Below are 18943 nucleotides of genomic sequence, written 5' to 3' on the forward strand. Positions count from 1 at the left end.
GCTCTTGACAGTTGAGAATAAACTCAACTAAATGGAAAGTAAAAAAAAAAAAACAGGGATAAAAGTCCAAAGTACTTCTTTAGCATGAAAAAATAATGGTTGTTTTCTTTGTGTGTTTTTTCAGCCAACGGGATGAGTGATCCTGCGAGTTCCAGTGTGGGCAGTGCGACGAGTCCTAAACTTGAGCCACCTCCCTCACCGCACGCCAACCGCAAGAAACACAGACGGAAAAAGAGCACAGGCATCACAAAGCCGGATGGCTTATCTGCAGGCAATGAAGGTAAGAAAAAATTATATTACAGCGTTAGTTTTAAAATTATAAAAACTTCTGAAACAAAAACGAAATTGCTCATGTGCTTTAGAAGAGCCGAAATGGCAAAAGAAAAGTGCAAAAGTTCAGAAAAGGAATTTGCACCCACGATCTGTCGGGATTAATTTAGTTTACATGTTTCTATGTTCAGTACAAAGCAGCAAATCGCTGGTTGGCTGCTGTTTACTGACTGGTTTGTACACATACATGGAAGTGGGTCAGATTTGGGGGATAGGCCAAATCCCAGGATGAAGCTTCTAACTTGCAGGTGAAAGGAGGTGCGACGCAAACTGTTTTTGCACTTCTACACACTGATAAGATTCCTTCAGTCATTTTGAAAAAAGAGCATGTAATCTTTTATAATCTGACTGAATGTGTGATGTACATCAAGGTGTATAGTTTTGTGTCTTCCTGTGGCCTCCCTGCACAGTTCCCCCCCTCACAAACCACATTTATTTTACCGCTGTATGAATAGTGAATGTGGCCCTCCTCAGCAGGGGAGTGTCAGTCGGCTCTCCACCCAATTAATAATGATTCTTCAGCCCAATGATGAATGGAGCACCCTAATTGGATGGCATTGTGAAAACACTGAGATGCATTTCAGAGGCCATAAAACTGATGTCACCCGAGCGAGATGATCAATCAACAAGATTGATACGCTGGATAACAACAACAATGGCATTGACGCCTCCTAAATGGGGCTCAGCATTTATAATCATTATACTTTTTTATCACGGTCTCTGACAGCTTCTCTTTAAAGTCTGAATGGGTCTGTTGGCCACATTGTTGTGCAGAGGGAACATCATCAGCATCACGGAGATAAGTGGTATGAGATAAGTGGTACTCTTTTTATTGTTAGAGTAGTATGTGGTGACATCAGCATCACGATTAATCTGGATTAGGAATCATTGTTTATATTTTGACAGTATATCATGAGTTTCTATGTACAGGAAGAGCCAGCATTCTTTTTTCAAGATTGCTTCAGTTTTATTTGACGTGACTTAATATGCATCTCCTGGCAGAATTACACAGTCACATTAAAGTCTTCACTGAGTGATGGCTGACATTATCAAACAAATCTCACGAATAAGTATCCCACAAGGGTTTACTCGTGGACTTCCTGAAGGAGGAAGTCTAAGAGTAATCAGAGCGGTGGAGGCGGATTCTGAATGTTCTTTACATCATCAAACATGCACATTGTTTTCTATCTCGCTCATCGTTCTCCGCGAGGTTTTCTATTAGCATCAGCTTGTCTGTTCTGCTGAATGCTCTGCAATACAGACGTATTGCTTAAATATTGGATTCAGCCAAGTCTGGGATGTGAGTCCTGTAAAAAGAACAGGAGAGAGAAGAGGGGAGAGGGAAGGAAGAGGATGGGATCCTTGAATAAATTGCTATCAGTTTATCTCATTTACGGGGCAATCAGAAGCAGGCAATGCGGGCTGAAATTGAATTTTAGTAGTTGTGAAGCATCATAAATCAAAACAGCGTGAGAGTCTTAAGGTGAGAAATCATTTTGGTCAATGTGGGACGTGTAGGATGTACAAGAGAGTCTGGAGAAACTGTTGCGGCTACATCATCTCCAAATATGGCACTCCGGTACTTAGCAAGACTCTCCTACATGGCTGCTGAAGTGGGGGAACATCTAAACATATTTTACAACTTTAAATGTATTATTCTGATTATGAAAATGACAAATGGGTCAAAACTTTCAAATAGTTTTGCTCCACCCTTTGTAAAGTCCACTTTATTTCTAACTTGTGTCCAGTCATGCTTTCTCAAATCAATTTAAAGCTGTATAAAGATTAAATCTAAATTCTCTGTTATGTCTTCTGTGCTACACTTCTACCAAGGATATGCACAAGGCACACAGTCCCTAATATCCTATGCACTGTCAGAGCTGTGTGGTGTAATGAACTTCTCATGTGCTTAAAGAATGATGCAGGATGCATGGCGAGACAACTGACAGCCCCGTAATGTGTTTCCCAGCAGCCGCCCGGCGACGAGCGCTCTCGGTGTGTCGCTCGCCATAAACCCACTGGAAAATCGATGGCCGATAAAGAGTTGTGTTCAGGGGGAGCCCCCTCTGATTAATGCAGACTGTCAGGGAGCATCATTAATGTATTTCTCTTTTAAAGAAAGTGTATCAAATACTCATTGTTTTGGGGGGGGTTTAGCTTGTCCAATGTGAGCAGGAAGGGAGGTGTAGGGACATCGGGAAACTGTGATGAGATTCTCCTTCCTGATGATTCCAGTTTTATGGGACAAGATATTTATTCTTGCTAAGGTCAGAAAAATCTGGGAGAAAACGAGAGAAAAATGTGGCCCTGAATGCTTTTAATGTGCTCAAGGTGTTAAGGTCTTTAGTCATCAAATAAAACCAAGTCAGCTCAAACTTTACTTGGATTTTGCATACTTTAGCGTATAGTGCAAGATCCCTCAAATACACATAACTTATAGAAACAGACTGAAGTACAGAATCACATGACAAGTAATAAGTAAAGAAGTTATGACCTCCATATCTCATGATTATGATTTACTGTCATGCATGTAGGTGTCCTAAAACACTCGGTCAACTCAGACATATGTTATAAACATATTTTTAGATTGAGCGTGACTTTCAATGTCACCATCTCTGATGTCTGCTGCAAATAAAGGTTCAGAAACCTGCTTAGAACTCATAGTAATCAATGCTTCAGAAGCATTTACCTTTTCTGCAGTGTTGAAGTTATTCAGTGATGTTTGTCAGTACATGTAATGGTACATAGAAAAAAATATACTTTTAAGTAACAAATTTGAAACAAATATAGCCTAAAAACTGGGGCTTTAGTAGTATCCTACAGGGCAACTCTACAGGGAAAAAGTATTAAAGCACTGTGTCAAACAGAGGAGGACAGTTAAATCAGGTGGCCACATAAAGTGAAATAGTGACTGAAAACCACCTTAATCTTGTCTCAGGTAAATCTGTTGGATCTTTTATTTACGAAATAAGAAGTCATGCTAACAAGATAATTTTTTTTGTCTCTGGTGAATCCAATGTGCGTCCGTACTAAAGACAGTTCTTGCATTCTAAGACATGCACTCTATAAACTATAATAAGCTCACATGGACGACCGCATTTGTGACAGAGTAGGACTGAGCTTACGTTATTTAACAAACTAATTTTTTTTTAATTAGAACGGGAAGAAAATTAAATAATCAGTTTAAGTTATCAGGTTGTTTCATTTTACATTTCAATTGGTTGAATTTAAAGTGATTAAAAGCCCTCAACACGATGTTATCAGCAGTTACAGGAGGATGGGGAAATTCTTTTTAAGTTTGTAGAAAGGACTCTCAACAGTATCCGGCATTATCAAATCATTGTAACAGATAAGGTGGAAATCTGGACCAGTCTGATCAACTGGAGCAGAATGTGGACGTTTATGCGAGGGGAGGAGGATCACTGGTGAAATCTGACTTTAAATATCCACTTTGGTTTAAATGGAAAACTCAAAAAACTCAAACTGTGCGCTATCTTGCACTACCTAAACCAAGTTTGATATTACATGTCATTCTGCCCCAAAAGATGCAATATGAACTGAATATGTGAACATCAGTAAAAAAAAAAAAAAAATGTAAATAACCAAAAGTTGAAGCACAGATGAGCTTTAATATTAATCCAGCAAGTTTCAGCTCACCTTCATGCTGTTGACACGAGAAGTATGCTGTAGGAAAAGATCATTTACTACTGGATGGGGATGAGGAGTTGTGCTTAGCGATATGACCTTAAAATGATATCACAATTTTTCAGGGTATTTCTGCAACAACGATGTGGCAAAATACTGGAAAATATCATATTATTAATTTCCAGAACATACAGTTGCAAGAAAATATGTGTTCTAGTTATACTGTATATATGTCAGTGTGAATTTAACAGTTTTCTTGCAAATATTCAGTAAAACATTTACAAAAAATATTTAGTTTGTAAACAACGACAAGAACTCAGAGTCTGTATAAAAAAGTATTCTAGTCATTTAAAAAAATTTTTTTTTGCTGTTTGTAAGTAACATTAAACATACATCACAATATTATGCTGCATAGCAAGTCAGGATATTGCCATTATCACAATATGAAGTTTTTATAACAGCATGATGTACACAGGACACATCCATAATGAGGAGCCTCAAAATAGTGTTGATCCGCTGGGATACAACCATTTTATAATCTTAAACGTAATAACAAGACTTCTCCACCAATACCAATTTGCGGTAATGTTGAGCTGCAAGAAGAGTAAATACTAACTTAACTGATGAGAAAACTGGTTTAAAGGCACAGAGATTCTTTTACAACAATGTTAATACCACTGTTAGTCAGGTTTTTAAAACTTTTGCTGGATTGTCTTCACTCTCTTTCGCCACACTAGTACCTGAGGTTCAGATCAGAAGAAAAACAAAAAACGTGCCGATCAATAATAATATATAGTTTACAGGGAAAGTCCAGGTTAATCCAGTATCCTGTTGTCCTGCACCTTTGTAAAGTAAGGGTTAATATCCTCTGGAGTCCAGCTGAGGATTAGGAAATGGAGGTTTAACTGCCTGTGCTAATGGTGGGTGTTTATCTCAATACTTTGTTTTGTCACTCCCTGACTCGCTCTCATTTCCGAAAGCTGTCCCTGGAGCCTCCACTCTTGTAATGGCTTAGCTTTCCGAGCGCCACAGTATGGAGAGAAAGGAATAACAAGATTCTCATTTGGGCTCTATACACACTGCCCACAGATACATGTATAATTGGCCCTGTTTTCATTCTGCTCTGTTGTTAAATGCGATAGCTATTAGAGTGGTGGTATTGGTGCTGATTTCATGTGTTTGTTTATTGTTGGAAGGTGTGCTTCTTGTTTGTTTGAGCGTGTGCGTGTGCAGGAGTGTGTGTGCAGTGTGTCGGATAGATAAAGAGTGTGCTCTATCTCTCTCTTCCTCACTGCTCTTTTCTTTCTGAGTTTGGTCGTGGTTCCCCTGGGGCCCCTGTCGCAGTAATGGCCTGCTCCTGATTGCTCTGATACAGGTTAGGAATATTGGCTTTAATGATGTGTAAAATGAGCAAGCAGTGCCTGTGACATTTACAGATGGCACCGCCCTGGCCTGTTCTTCCCAACTGCTCGTTAATTCACAGGAACGGCAAGCACTTCTTTAAGTGACTGCCTGATGCATGCATACAACACAACACAACACATCCTACACACCAAAACAATAGCTCACCTCGTGCACCTCTGCACCTTGTCATCGTTTCAGTCAAGCGTTCACACAAATGGATGAAATAAAGAGTCCTCAAGGTGAAGAGCTGTTTGCTAAGTCCTTTTAGCAAAGGTTCGTCACAGGGATTTCCAGAGGTCTTTGAGAGGCTTAGACGGAACAGAGGCTGTGTCGCAGACTGCCATATAGACAGCACAGCTGTGTTCAGCACCAAACCCCCGAGGTGCTAATCTGGTCCACAGGTCCTCTGCAGCGCATCTGCTGCACAGGCACAGCAATAGAGGAATCACCATCCTCGGGTCACCCTGTGTTCTGTCAGGTTCCAGTTTGATTTTCAGGTCAAACAAATACCTTTACTGTCAGCCGGAAGTACTCAGGTCTTTCACTATGAAACAATACCACCACAACAATTACCAAAAAAAAGTAAAAGTCCTGCATTTAAAGTACAGTTTAAGTAAAAGTACAGAATTACCATCAGCTAAATGCTCTTCAAGTATCACAGTAATTATATAAAACACTATTTGATGAATAGTGATGCACAAAATAGTGTTTTACTTTCATAGCTGGTTTCCAACCTTGGGGTCAGGCCCCTCCAAAGGGTCACACAATAATAAGGGTGGGTCATGAGATCACTAATAGTGAAGGGAAAACACAAAAATATATTCATTTTTGGAATAATTTATCCGCCACAAAGTAGATACTTTTTCCAATTTGGGTCTTGTACAGTTACTTTACTTAAAAATGTACATTTAAGTGAATTTATCTGAAAAGTTTAAGAGTGAAATTACTTTTTAGTGAAACATTAAAAAATGTATAGGCATCTGAAACGTGACACGAGGTCCCAACTACACTCTGCTTTTTTTTGTAATTGGTTAATAGCCTAAAGGGTAGTAATCCACTGGTTTAATCGATAAAAAATTAACAGTATTTAATAGATAATTAAGTATTTCATATGTAAAATCTAAACCTGCAAAGTAACTTAAGCAGATATACAGAGTGGAATAAAGGTACAATATTTCTGTCTGCAATGTAATAAAGTAGAGGCATAAAATAACACACAAGGGAGTTACTGAAGTACAAGAACTGTATGTAAGTATACTACTTAAGTATCAGTATAGACTACTTACCCTCACTTCATAGAGTAAATATAAAAAAACTATTTTCCACCTATTTTTGCATCATGAAGAAACATTTTGCTAATTAAAGTGCTGTTGTGTCGCTGCAAGAAGCCATTAAGCATCGGATGAACAACATCTGTAACTGAGAGGTTCCCGAACAGTTTTATGATCCATGTAAATGTCGGACGAAGATGTGCATCTTTATCTCTTCCTTCCTCTTTGCAGCTCCACGGCCATTACGCCATAATTTCCTTTTTATTATGCCATGTTAATTAAGGAAAATCATATTTCGCACATTCTTCACAGTCGGCGCCTCCATTGGCTTTAAATTGTGTTCTTCCTTGTCCGCCCACTGGCAGAGCTCTGTTAATTTATTTCTAATTGGCAAGAACTTGTTGATCGTTGGCTCGCAGATAGATATGGTCAGGAGGTTAATGCTTATGTTAATGTGACAAGGTGATCGTTCCTCTGCTAGCCATGTGCTAACTGCAACAATTGAGTAATAACAGAAGCACTAATGGCCCTTTTACAAGCTCATCATGGCAGGTGCTTGTGAGATAGCAGTGATACCTTTGACACATCGTTCATGCTCAGATTTACTGTCTGTGAGGCGAACACGTTAACCCCCAGCATCGTGCTTACACATGGGGCTGAACTGCTACACAGTGGATGGCATTAAAAAGTAATATCAGTGTGCCGGAGCTGCACGTATTGACGATACCTGCATCTCGCATAAAGCTCCCTGCTGCACACGCTCCAGTGTTTCATGGCTATAGTATGTTTCATGTGTGCATTACTATGCATGGAGAATTGGATTTGTTTTCCCTTGTACACTCATCAGTTTAAGAAAGCAGCCATCCATTGCTTTTTTAATCTCCATAATGAAAGTGTTTTAATGCCTCCAATTTATTGCCTGGGCAGCCAACAGAATAATTAGCTCTGTTCAGGTTTTTAAAAAGACAAAAACACAAGTACAACAACATTTGAGTCTGGAAACCACAAATTATAATAAAATGCATTAGTTATTGTACCTGTAGGGATATTGGCCAAGAGAAAATGTATTTCTACTGCATTTATTGCAATTAATCTTTTTTTATTTATTTAACTTTCTTTACATCTTTTTTTTGCTTTTATTCTCTTTTACTTTGAAGTTCCACAAAAGTACCACCTTAATTCTGTCATATTATTTATATTATAATCCCATCAGTACTTAAAAATGTCACACCTACATGAAGACTTCTTCTCTCCAAGTCTAAATAAAGAGGCTTCCAAGTCTTTATTGATTCTCTCTGACCTCCAGTCAATTCCACAAACTAAATCAGATAATTGAAGTCGGTGTCGAGCTAATTGGATTATTGCTTTCACCCTGAAGAGATGGCCCTCCGCCGCAGCACTGGGATTGCTACATTAGTGGCGTCCGTCAGACATCTGTCATTTAACAGCACAGGACTGTGTCTCGCAGCAAGGAGGGTGGATTGATTATAAATTTAAACTGTAGTAATTTCTTTGATTAGATGATTGGTGTGACGATCTTATCATCATGATATTACCATCATTTTATAACTCATACAGAGCCTAATTAATATTGAAGAAATCCTATCAAATGCCAGAATGGATGACAGTGAAAGTCTGAATATATTTTTGGGATAAAAGAACAACTTGCTTTCCAACTTCTTTAAATGATAAATGATATCGACACCTTGGGCTATAAACATTGCACACAAATAGCATATCGGCACATCTATTTCCACGACATGGTGGATCAAAGGAAAAAACAATCCTCTCACGTCTGTTTGCCTGCAGTCCTCCAAACATGGTTTATGCTAATGAGGTGACTATTTGCATAGACATAATTAGGTAATTACAAATCATTTGGCTATGAGCTCAAGCATGTGCGCAGACCAGAGACGTTAACACGAGTCATATTGTACAGTACAGCGTTAATGAGTTGCTGCTGAACAGCAGAAGCATTGCAGCATGTGTTGGAACATATGTTGTGTCAGACCTCTTCTTTGAAAACGACAGGTGACATTTTCATGAATCTTAGTTAAACACAAAGAATGGGTGTAAAAAAAAAAAGGCACTGATTCCTAATGCTTAAAGCCAGTTTGAAGTAAAATGTCTTCACATTATATCAAGAAAGAGGAAATCCATTTTGAGATAATGGATATAAAAATGATAAGAGATTTTAAGGAACTCTTTATCCAAATTAATTTACCAAGCTTTCACAGTATTTACAATTTGTTTTTATTATATTGAAAAGTGTGATCTTAAAATTACTTCTCGCAGTCCTGAGGCTTGATTATTCAGTAAGGCAGGCAGGAGAGGCAGGAAACCTCTTCATAGAAAGTATAGAAAGCCTCTACGGAGGCTGCAAGAGTGCAGGTGATAACTCCAGAATACAGTCTGGTCGGTACCCTCAAAAACACATTTTCATGCGGTCCTTGTTTTTCATTTACAAAATGACGGGAACATAAACAGCTTTAACAAAACAGAAAAGTATACAAGGATTGTGCATGTACACGTGTTTGTATGTGTAACAGCTCAAATTCAAGTCTAAACATACCAGGAATTTTTAATTTTCCATATTTTCCAACTTCATCATTGCATCAGATGGCTGCATATTTCTGGTTGATTTTTGTCTTTCAAATGACTTAATATTTAATATATATTCCATCTTACAAATATGCTTCATATTTGCATGCTTTGATTCCAGCTGGGTACCATTGCTGCATGTCCTTTCATGCTCTTACCTGATTTCTTGTCAATCTGTACTATCATCTATTAATAATAAAGGCTAATGTGCCAAATGTTGACTCAAAACACCCAGTGAAGTATCCGAAACATTTATAGTACATTTAGATCAGATTCGTGTTTCAAAACACCAAAGTCTGTAAATCCAAACATCATCAGAATATTTTCAAGTGACAAACTCAAAAGTTTCAATGTTATAAAACTGTGTTGTTATTTAGAGTTTCAGCAGTCTCTTAAAGTTATATGGCTATGCCCAAAAGCAATAAAAGCGTTTATTATTTGGAGATTTTGAGGCAATCAAACAAAACCACAGCGCATAAGGTGCCAAGAACTCATTTGAATGTGTTGAGTTTAACCGAAGCCCGTGCCATCGTGGATCTGTGCATGGATGGGCCTCGCTAACTTGCAGAGGCAGATTGCACGACCGACATGCGTGTTGTGCCAGCTTACACGCAGCCCTTCAGTGTGGTGACAGATGCTGATTTTCCACTGTACAGATGTGAAACACAGAGAAGCCAATTAAATGCTAATTTATAGTTGTTTTTTTTCTTGTTTTCCAGAGCAAGAGGATTCCTTTGAGTTCATCATTGTGTCCTTGACGGGTCAGACGTGGAACTTCGAAGCGTCCACATATGAGGAGAGGGAGTTGTGGGTCCAAGCCATCGAGAGCCAGATCTTTGCCAGCCTGCAGTCCTGTGAGAGCATAAAGAACAAGGTACAGTAGGTCGTGAAAGATCAGAGGAACTGGACAGGATGGGCGATTATCGTCTGATCAAAACCTCGTCATCATCCTACAATTCTGCTGCTTCATTTACATTCTTCTTTTTCCCCTCCTTTCCAGCCTTTATTGCGCCTTCCCCCTCCTCACCCACTTCAAGCTGTCACATGTGGGAGGTTGTCAGACAGGTGCACCGCAGTGTGGGGGATCTCTTATTAGAACTGACAGACATCAGAGATAGAACGCGGCTTGTGTCAGCATACTGGGGAGACACAGCCTCATTTTCATATTCATATTTTCTCTGCCTCAGTCTGTTGCTAAGACTTTTTGAACAAGCTCTTCTCTCCCTCTCCTCGCTGGTTGTCTATGATTTGAGTCCAGCTATAATTGTTTGCCTTCTGTTACTTCCAACTGAAATAATTAGTTCCTGTTGACTTATTCTCTCCTTCATTTCTCACAGTCTCGGTTAGGCAGCCAAAGTGATGCGATGGCCATTCAGTCCATACGAAACGTGAGGGGAAACAGCTTCTGTGTGGACTGCGATGCACCCAGTGAGTAAAACTCTCTTAGCATTATCTGCTGTATATGTGACCAAATATGTCCAATTACATCATAAAAATCTGTAACTGCAATAGAATTGAACTTGATTGCTTAATTTTACCAAGGAATTACCAAGATCCTTCCAGTATGGTTGGTTTGCAGTCTCAGAAAGAGAAACAATGTTTGAAATCAAGTAGAAAAGCTGTCAATTCTATTTTAAGGTTGGATTTGTATGTACTTTACTCTCATTTACTGCCATTATTGTCAGTGACTGGAGTTTTTTCAAATCCAAACTTTAGCAACTGAGTGATACTAAAGTTAGCTGAGAAATTTGCAACCACTGTGGCTGCATCTGATTGAGCTAAACACCAGTCAGTCAAGAAATCCTACCCACAAACATTCTCCCATTTAGCTGGCCACAGCATACTTCAACGTGCTGAATGGGACAATGGCCAACTTTAAAAAAAAAAGGATAATATTATTTCAAATACCCACCAGTACTTCAGTGTTTACAGAGTTGGCCCTATTATCATATGAGAAGAAGAGAAGCAGTTTGATCATTTTATTTTGCCAACTTGTGCATCATCACCATTGAAAATCTGTTTTGTGGCTAGGTTTAAAGCTAGTAAACATTCGTCAGACTTGTGACGCTAGAGACAGCATTTGGAGCCAGCATCTAGCAACCTTTACAGGAACTTCTGTCAAGTTGGTTTGATTTGTAGACTCGGTTATGTTGGATACTCCTTGGTCATATCTGAAAATTGACGCCAAATGTTCAAAATTCATGCGATCAGTAGAGGTGCAGAATTTGTTTCTTCGCCATGACTACATGATTTTATGTGAAAAGGTTTCAATGCAGTGTAAAAAAAAATTCCGACAGAGGTTATAAACATAAAAATATGTGTAAAAAATCATCATCAATAAGCTGTTCAAGGTAATTTGTAAAGTCCTCTTGTTGTCTGGCTCCATTTTATAATCACTTCTTATCTTGTGTCATGCAGACCCGGACTGGGCCAGTTTGAACCTGGGTGCCTTGATGTGCATCGAGTGCTCGGGCATCCATAGGAATCTGGGGACACACCTGTCTCGTGTGCGCTCTCTGGACCTAGACGACTGGCCGGTGGAGCTCAGCATGGTGATGACCGCCATCGGGAACACGATGGCCAACAGCGTGTGGGAGGGCGCTTTGGAGGGATACAGCAAGCCAGGGAGCGACAGCACCAGGTTAGCATCCCACTGCAAATAAAGGTGCTGCTTAATGAAGCGTACAGAGATTATAGAAGGAGAAGGCAGCACCGTCTTCTCTCCATTAGCTGCCGTTTATTAGCCACCCACATTTCAGCACAGGCAGTTCACACAACAAAATGCTCCATAAGAAGCACCAGGGGTCCATAAATGTCAGCCTACTGAGCCAAAACCACAGTATTTTATGTCTGAGCTTCAGTCCGTCCTGTACACACTGATCACCAGTGACACCACAGTCATCCACAGTATATCACCACTGTCTCCTCATAATATTTCCAACACAGTATCTGCTGTTTGTCCCTCTGCTGCCTCGACTTGAAGACCATAATTCATGAAAGCTGTGTGTGTGTGACATCGCTTAGCACTTCCCTGATAAATGCTCTGACTTGCTTCAAATCCATCAAGTTTGTCACTTGACATGTAAACGCTAATCAAGAAAATATTTTTACAATCTAAACCACAACTGAAACAAACCCCTGTGCTCCTTCTGAGATTTAGGGTACGCATTCAGTCTCGGTTTAAGTTTGTAACTTTCACGACATACCAAGCAAAACCAGCGTGTTTTGGTTTTGGATCCAAACAAGTAGCGTTACATCTTTTTAATATGTAACTTAAATTATATTTTTCCACTCGCCCCGTACTGCCCTCATCTAACTCACCCCACCAAGTGTCTCTTCCCTTCCCCTCTGAGGTACCCAGATCTGGTAGGAGGATTGTTTATCTCTTGGTGACAGGTGAGACCTAGCGTCCCAGTCTGACTAATGACCTGCTGTGTGGCTGCGCAGGTAATTAAGCACACCATTATGGCTAAACCCCACCCCAAGAGCCAGGCCCTCGGGCCCCAAGCTGCCCTGTCACATATCCATCACACAGAGCCGGGTCATCACTCTGTCTGTCACTGCAAAGACTGTCTGTAGGGTCTCCCTGGTGGCATTAGACTGCTTTAACATCACAGCTTTGTAACTTTGTTAAGAAAAGTGACAAACCAACAGACAAGCAGAGCTGGTTTCTTTTTATTTTACTACAACTGTTGATTCTGTTGCTGCAGCTACAACTTTTATGGCTGAAATATTATAAAAAATACAATGGCTTTATAAGGACCATGTTTCGTTGCCATGTTTGTTTTTTGTAATGTTAAGCCAGTGCGTTGGTTAATACAATATAATTCAATATGTAAAATATCAGACACGTTTTACAGATAAACCATGGGGTGCTCACCACCAAAAGTGGAGGGCCTCGGCCACTTTCCCCACCTCCATCAAACAACAGAAAAATGAGGGGCCAGTTTTGCTTCCCTCAGAATCTGTGAAGTCCCCAATCGTGTATCATGTTCTGAGAGTGTCCATTTTCTGGAGAACTGAATACATTGTATTATTTTGAAGCAGTAGCACTAAAATAAAAAAGCAATACAAGGCTCCCTTCAGCACAAACTCACTACCTGTTTGTGTGCACGTACTGGGACGATATAAAATGGTCACTAAAATGCTGTTTGTGTTTTCAAACAGCTGAATCCATCCCCCCGCTCTCCGGCCAGTTCACTACTGAATGATGGCCTACAGTTGTTTATTGAATGGTATCTGTGCTAAAGTGCTCCACTGTGGACTTGATGAAAGATTATTGATGTTGATTCCTCTCCCTACCACTGTCAGTCCCACGTCGCCTCGAGCAGGAAGCTTCTTCATTGTCTAAAAAATCCGATCTCATCCCGAAGCAGCATCTCTATTAGTTTTCACTGTCAAACAATAAATCTCATTTGCAGGATAACTAATCTTTAGACAAAAAAACAGCAGTTGTAAATATCATACATGGCCACTGGTTACTGGGATGCTGCTGGATTTGTTGCAGACAGAATACATGTAACAATGTGGGGTAAACACTGGCATTAAATTACTTTGCTTTATCATGAATGATGAATGTAACCAATGTAATGGGATGGAGGGTTTTCAATTCTGTGAGTGCTTCTCTTAACTTGAACACAGCACATACGAGAGGGTTTTAATTGTGTCACATTGGTGACATGTAGCAGCTTTGTGATGTTACCCAGGCAGCCAGTATATGGCTCCTGACTCCCACTAAACATTAGTGACATCTAATCTAAACGATTCAGTAACTACCTGAATATCAACTCAGTGTCTGATTGAATGTCTCCTGCAAGACTAGTTTTAGCCCCTTGCATTTTTGAGATTTAACTTAAAAGCATTCATCCACAAGATTGGTTTAGCTTATGATATTCTGCATTGAAAGAACACTATACACATTTGTGGCACGCAGATTCGCACAGAAAAGAAATTAGGTGTACATCAGGATTATTACAGACATCATAAAGGGAAGCTTGTTTATATGCATGCATTCTGTATGTATATGTATGTATGTCACCTAATCACCTGTTTTTACACCGTACAGAAGGATGAACAGTACCATCCACCCTTAAAGTTGGGTTGCAACTAAAGCCTTTGTAATGTAAATGAATCCCTTGCTGTGCTTTTTTAATCATCTATAAGACATTAATAGGAACGCATTTTGGATTTCCAAGTTGTAAAAAATCCTTTTGACTCATGATGACCCTTTAATTTGGTAATAACCAACTCTTTTTATATACATTAATAATTGATGGCTTTAATAACAGTCAATAAATCATGTGCTAATGTTTTTAGAATAGCCTTAAATAGGAGAAAAATCACATTGGCTAGTTATGATCCTTTTTTAAGTAACTATGCACTTATAAATATGGTTTATCTACTTATAAAGGAGTTTCTAACATTCTCATGAACCATCAAGTCTGCAGTTGTAGTGTTCAGAGTTAAGTCATGTATAATGGAGTTTTTAAATATTATCCTGGCAGTTTTTTGGTCCACATTGTATACAACCACCTTCCAGAAGGTAAGAAATGAGGCAGTGCCACCAACATTTCACAACCTGGCAACCCAGAAGTTACTTTTAATATCTTTAAACTGATTTATAAAGAATTAATGATTAATTAACCAATGAAGCCATTAGTTGCAATTTATAAATGATGCCTCATTATATAGTGGTGCCGGTGCACTGAAAGCGGAAGTCAGATCTGACCAGGCTCTGGTTAAATCTGGGATAATAAATTTGTGGGAGCTCTGCGTTGTGGCTGATCTCCACAGTCAGCATATTGCAGGGGGAGTTGTTCTTTTAATTAGCACCTAGGAGTCATTGTGTTTTGCACATCACCTCTAATTGCTTGGCATGTTTGTGATAGCAAACACTACAGATTATTTTGACGGATTCTGTGGGAGAGGTCCAACGGCTAAATTTCCCCTTATCTTCAGCTGGCACACGCACACAAACTGAAACCCCCCCCCACACACGCACACACCCACACCCACATACACAGACACAGACACCAGTTCTCATTTGGGGGAAATGTCCTGGAGCATGGACGGATGTGGACGGCTATCCCTCACTGACGTGGGCCTCTCACTGTCACCCTCTGTAGGCTCCGCGCCGCCCTCGGCCACAGGCAGGTAATAGGTCTGATGAGAGCCCTCCACTTTGTTTCAGAAATAATTTGCCGCTCCTGCCGCCTGCAGGGTCTGCGTGGTAATAAAAATGAATCACACCGCTAACCTCTCCAAACCTGGCCCCGCCGCCTGTTTTAACCCCTTCTGCTCTGGTCGCAACACCTCGGCTCGTCCTCCCAACCTGTTTGTTGCTGTTTACAAAATCAGTGTAACGGCCATAAGACTTCAGTTTTAGGATCCGATTACATTTGGTCCTGTCCTTCACATTAGTCCCCAAAACACAGAGCAAAGCTTCCGGGCTACTCACAGGTTAGCAGGTCTGGAACGCCAACTCTCTGAAGAGATTTTAGAATAGCCGGCCTTGCCAGGAGCCCTAGTGGTGAAAGAGTAATTAATTAAGACAAATGAATGACTGGGTCTTCCCATGTCCTCCCTCTCTCTCGTTCTCTCTCTCTCTAAATGAAACCCACAGGTCAGTAATTAGCCCTGTGTGGGAGAAGTGGTTCCACAGTCACTAATTGCCCACATGCCACCGGGTTTCAGGGCCAGGTGGACATAGAGGAAGGACTGCTTCATTACAGCACAGCCTACTTAACCACGCAATGCAGTAGGGTTAGCTTTACAAAATCATAATAAAGTTTTCAGTCTGGTTACTTGAAAGAAAAATAATCACGGGATTTAAAAATGTCCTCGTGAAGCAGACTGCACACTTAAGCGGGGCCATGTGTTACTGTCCCCTCAGCTTTGTATGCGAGGCGAGGGTTCAGCAGGGGTTAACAGCATGAGCATTTAAGGGTGTTAGTCTTGCTGGCACAAAAACACAGCCACTCCATCATGAGGAGTCTGACAACCTCATTAATGTCACAATATATTCAACTCATCCCTCTGCCTGCCTTCAGCGCCCAGATGCTCCCCCATTGGCCAGAGCTCAACACAACAACCGTCTGAATTCTGGTCATCTGTCCAGACTACGCTCTCTGAGCAAGAAAAGTGTCATCTAATCGTCTTGTAAAAATATTTGTCTTAATTCTTTCAGAGCTGTTGTTCTCAGAGCACAGCATACCATGTCTACACTGTAACCCGCTGGAACATTGGAGGCCTTATTTAGTACTCTTACTGTGGCGTTTACTGTGTTGCTCCTTCATTTCTCGCCCTTAGCAACCTTTGATGCTTTGGGGCCCAGCTTTCTTTCCCTGTTGTGTGCGTTTTTTTTCATCTCTGCCGTCTCCCTCTCGGCCCCCTCTCTTGTCTTTTCTGCTGCTGTCCCTCTTCCTCACTCTCGACTCTTCCCTCCCCTCGGTTTGTGGAAGTGAAGCCGCTGGCTGCATGGGAATTGGTCCCATACAAGTCACCCACCCCCACTGTGAAGTCTGTTCAGGCCGGTCAAACCCGAAGGCCCCCCTCCCTCCACCACCGCCACCATTTCTCCCCTTCAGTGCGTCTATTTGATGTATCCACTGTGAATTTGGATGCTCATGGAAGAGTAGGAGGAGCTGTAGATGCTTTGATAGTTTAGGAGGACTTGGGTTTGAAAGATGGGTGAGCGGTGGGACGGACATCCTCCTCTTCCTGTGGACCAATGCACCTTTACGGCACGCAGTCAGATTGGTCATTGAGGCTCCTCCACCACTAGCTCCACCCAATCCGTCATAGATTCCCCTTCCCTTCCTATAAATTCCTGTTCGCTTTTGTCTTTCAGGCTTGACTAATTATCCTTGTTTGTCCCTCTTTATTTGAATTCAGTCATGTGTTCTTGACTCCGTGGGCTGGGTTTTAGGAGAATCATTCTGCCATTTGCCACTTAATTAAGTCAGGGTCAGAATCCATTGCTCAACGGAGAGCTGGAGGGACAGAGCTCTAATACAATTATAAAAGAGGCCTTTCTCTACTGTTAAAGCTGCCTTTATCGAGGTGGGCTCTGCATAGGCAAATGAAAGGGGACACCAGCTCCAGACAGGAATCCCATTTCCACTTTAGACTCAGTAAGCGTCTTGATGTTTGCCCAAGATTTCATTCAAATTCAAAGTCGGTGAAAGAAAGTAAAACAGAGATGATCAGCTGCGAGATGACGGAGGAGGTTTGTGGCGAAGCAAACAACTTGTTTTTAAGTTGAAAGAGACACAGGCATTTTTATTGGGAACTTTAAGCTTCCCTCTGTCCCCTAAGCAACAGAGAAATTTAGAACAAGTATGTGCTGAAGCCCGAGTGGGGACATGGCGGCTGTGCGTGCGTGCGTGCGTGTGTGTGTGTGTGTGTGTGTGTGTGTGTGTGTGTGTGTGTGTGTGTGTGTGTGTGTGTGCGTGTGTGTGTGTGTGTGTGCGTGCGTGCGCGCGCGGGTGTGTACTGTAGGAGTAACCATCAGTTCAATTTCCTAAATATCCCCCCATGCTGTGAAAATTCACTCTCCTTTGCCTCTCCAACTCCCCTCCCACTCTGTCCTGGCTCTTTGACATGCTAAATCTGCTGATTTTATTTTTCTTCCTCCTGCGGTGAGGAAGTGTCCTTTTCAAGGGTCTCAGTTTCCCCCCCCCTGACTGTCTAAAGCCAACCTCTGTTTGGATTGTTTTTTATTTCAAACAAAAGACAGAGGCGTGATTACCATTTCACTTCCTTTCAAACTCTGTCTTTCAAGTGGCAGCAGCTGTGGTATTTTTCAAAACCACTGCCTGGCTGCTATTTTTTTTTATTTTAAGTGGACTGTCTAGAAAGAACTGTGAATTTGTTGAATTTAAAGCTCAGCATCAGCAGCGAGCGAGGCCTTTTTACTGCAGGTCTTCAGGGCTGATTTTGTAGCGAAGGCTAACAAAGTGTCCTCGGGGCTCCTTTCTGAGATGTTGACGTCTTCTTAATGGCTCTCCTCAGTCTTTTTGTTTCACATCTTGGTGCTAACTTTCTGCCTCATTTAGCTCATATCAATTCAGTGGGCTCTACAGATTCAGCATCTCATTCATGGTGCAGCTCTCTGAAACAAACTTCGGACAACAGCTCTCGCTGATTGTTTTTAACGATGCTTAGACTTTTGTTAAAGTTTGGCGATTTTGCCTTTAGGATTACAGTTCAGTTTCAGACCGACTTAACTTTTTTTTTGAAAACAAGTGTGTTTTTTTTACTGGCAAAGAGTACTCCGGAAATAATGGTAGGGGGCAAGACAGCCCCTTCCTGTTTCTGAGCAGTCCGCTGGTTCTAAGGCCAATTGATTTGCTAACAGGCTTTTCTACACATAATGACTGAGTAGGGATTGATGGAGGTCTTAGACCATAAAACTCTTCGCCACTGCAATTGCCTGCCATTAGGGCTGTATTGTTGTTCACATAATACCCTCTTCCTTAAGAAAAGATTTGCTTATGGTGTAGCCGGGTGAAGGACTCTCTCCTCCACATTTTCTTTGAGGTCATAACGAAAATGTACCCATATGCTTATAGGTGCAATAGCTTTAAGACTATTTTAAGATGTGGGTTAAGCTGCTTTATGAGCTTCTGGTGGTGTTTTTGTAGTTAATCAATCTCTACTTCGGTGCTGATAAAGACCCACCCCTCTTCCAT

The 18943-nt window shown here is 40.9% G+C and overlaps 1 protein-coding gene across 2 annotated transcripts in view; it reads left to right on the plus strand.

Moving 5' to 3' along the window:
- agap3 (ArfGAP with GTPase domain, ankyrin repeat and PH domain 3) overlaps positions 1-18943 on the plus strand; it is a 112418-nt gene that overhangs the window by 86754 nt on the left and 6721 nt on the right. For both annotated transcript variants that reach the window (XM_069157544.1, XM_069157543.1), the window contains exons 13-16: positions 125-280; positions 9971-10125; positions 10589-10679; positions 11670-11892. In XM_069157544.1, the coding sequence (XP_069013645.1) occupies positions 125-280; positions 9971-10125; positions 10589-10679; positions 11670-11892 (625 nt within the window). The remainder of the gene's footprint in view (positions 1-124; positions 281-9970; positions 10126-10588; positions 10680-11669; positions 11893-18943) is intronic.

This window comes from Embiotoca jacksoni, unplaced genomic scaffold (genome assembly GCF_022577435.1).
Source record: "Embiotoca jacksoni isolate LCO1_2020_lvr unplaced genomic scaffold, fEmbJac1.0.p SCAF_22, whole genome shotgun sequence".
Taxonomy (NCBI): domain Eukaryota; kingdom Metazoa; phylum Chordata; class Actinopteri; family Embiotocidae; genus Embiotoca; species Embiotoca jacksoni.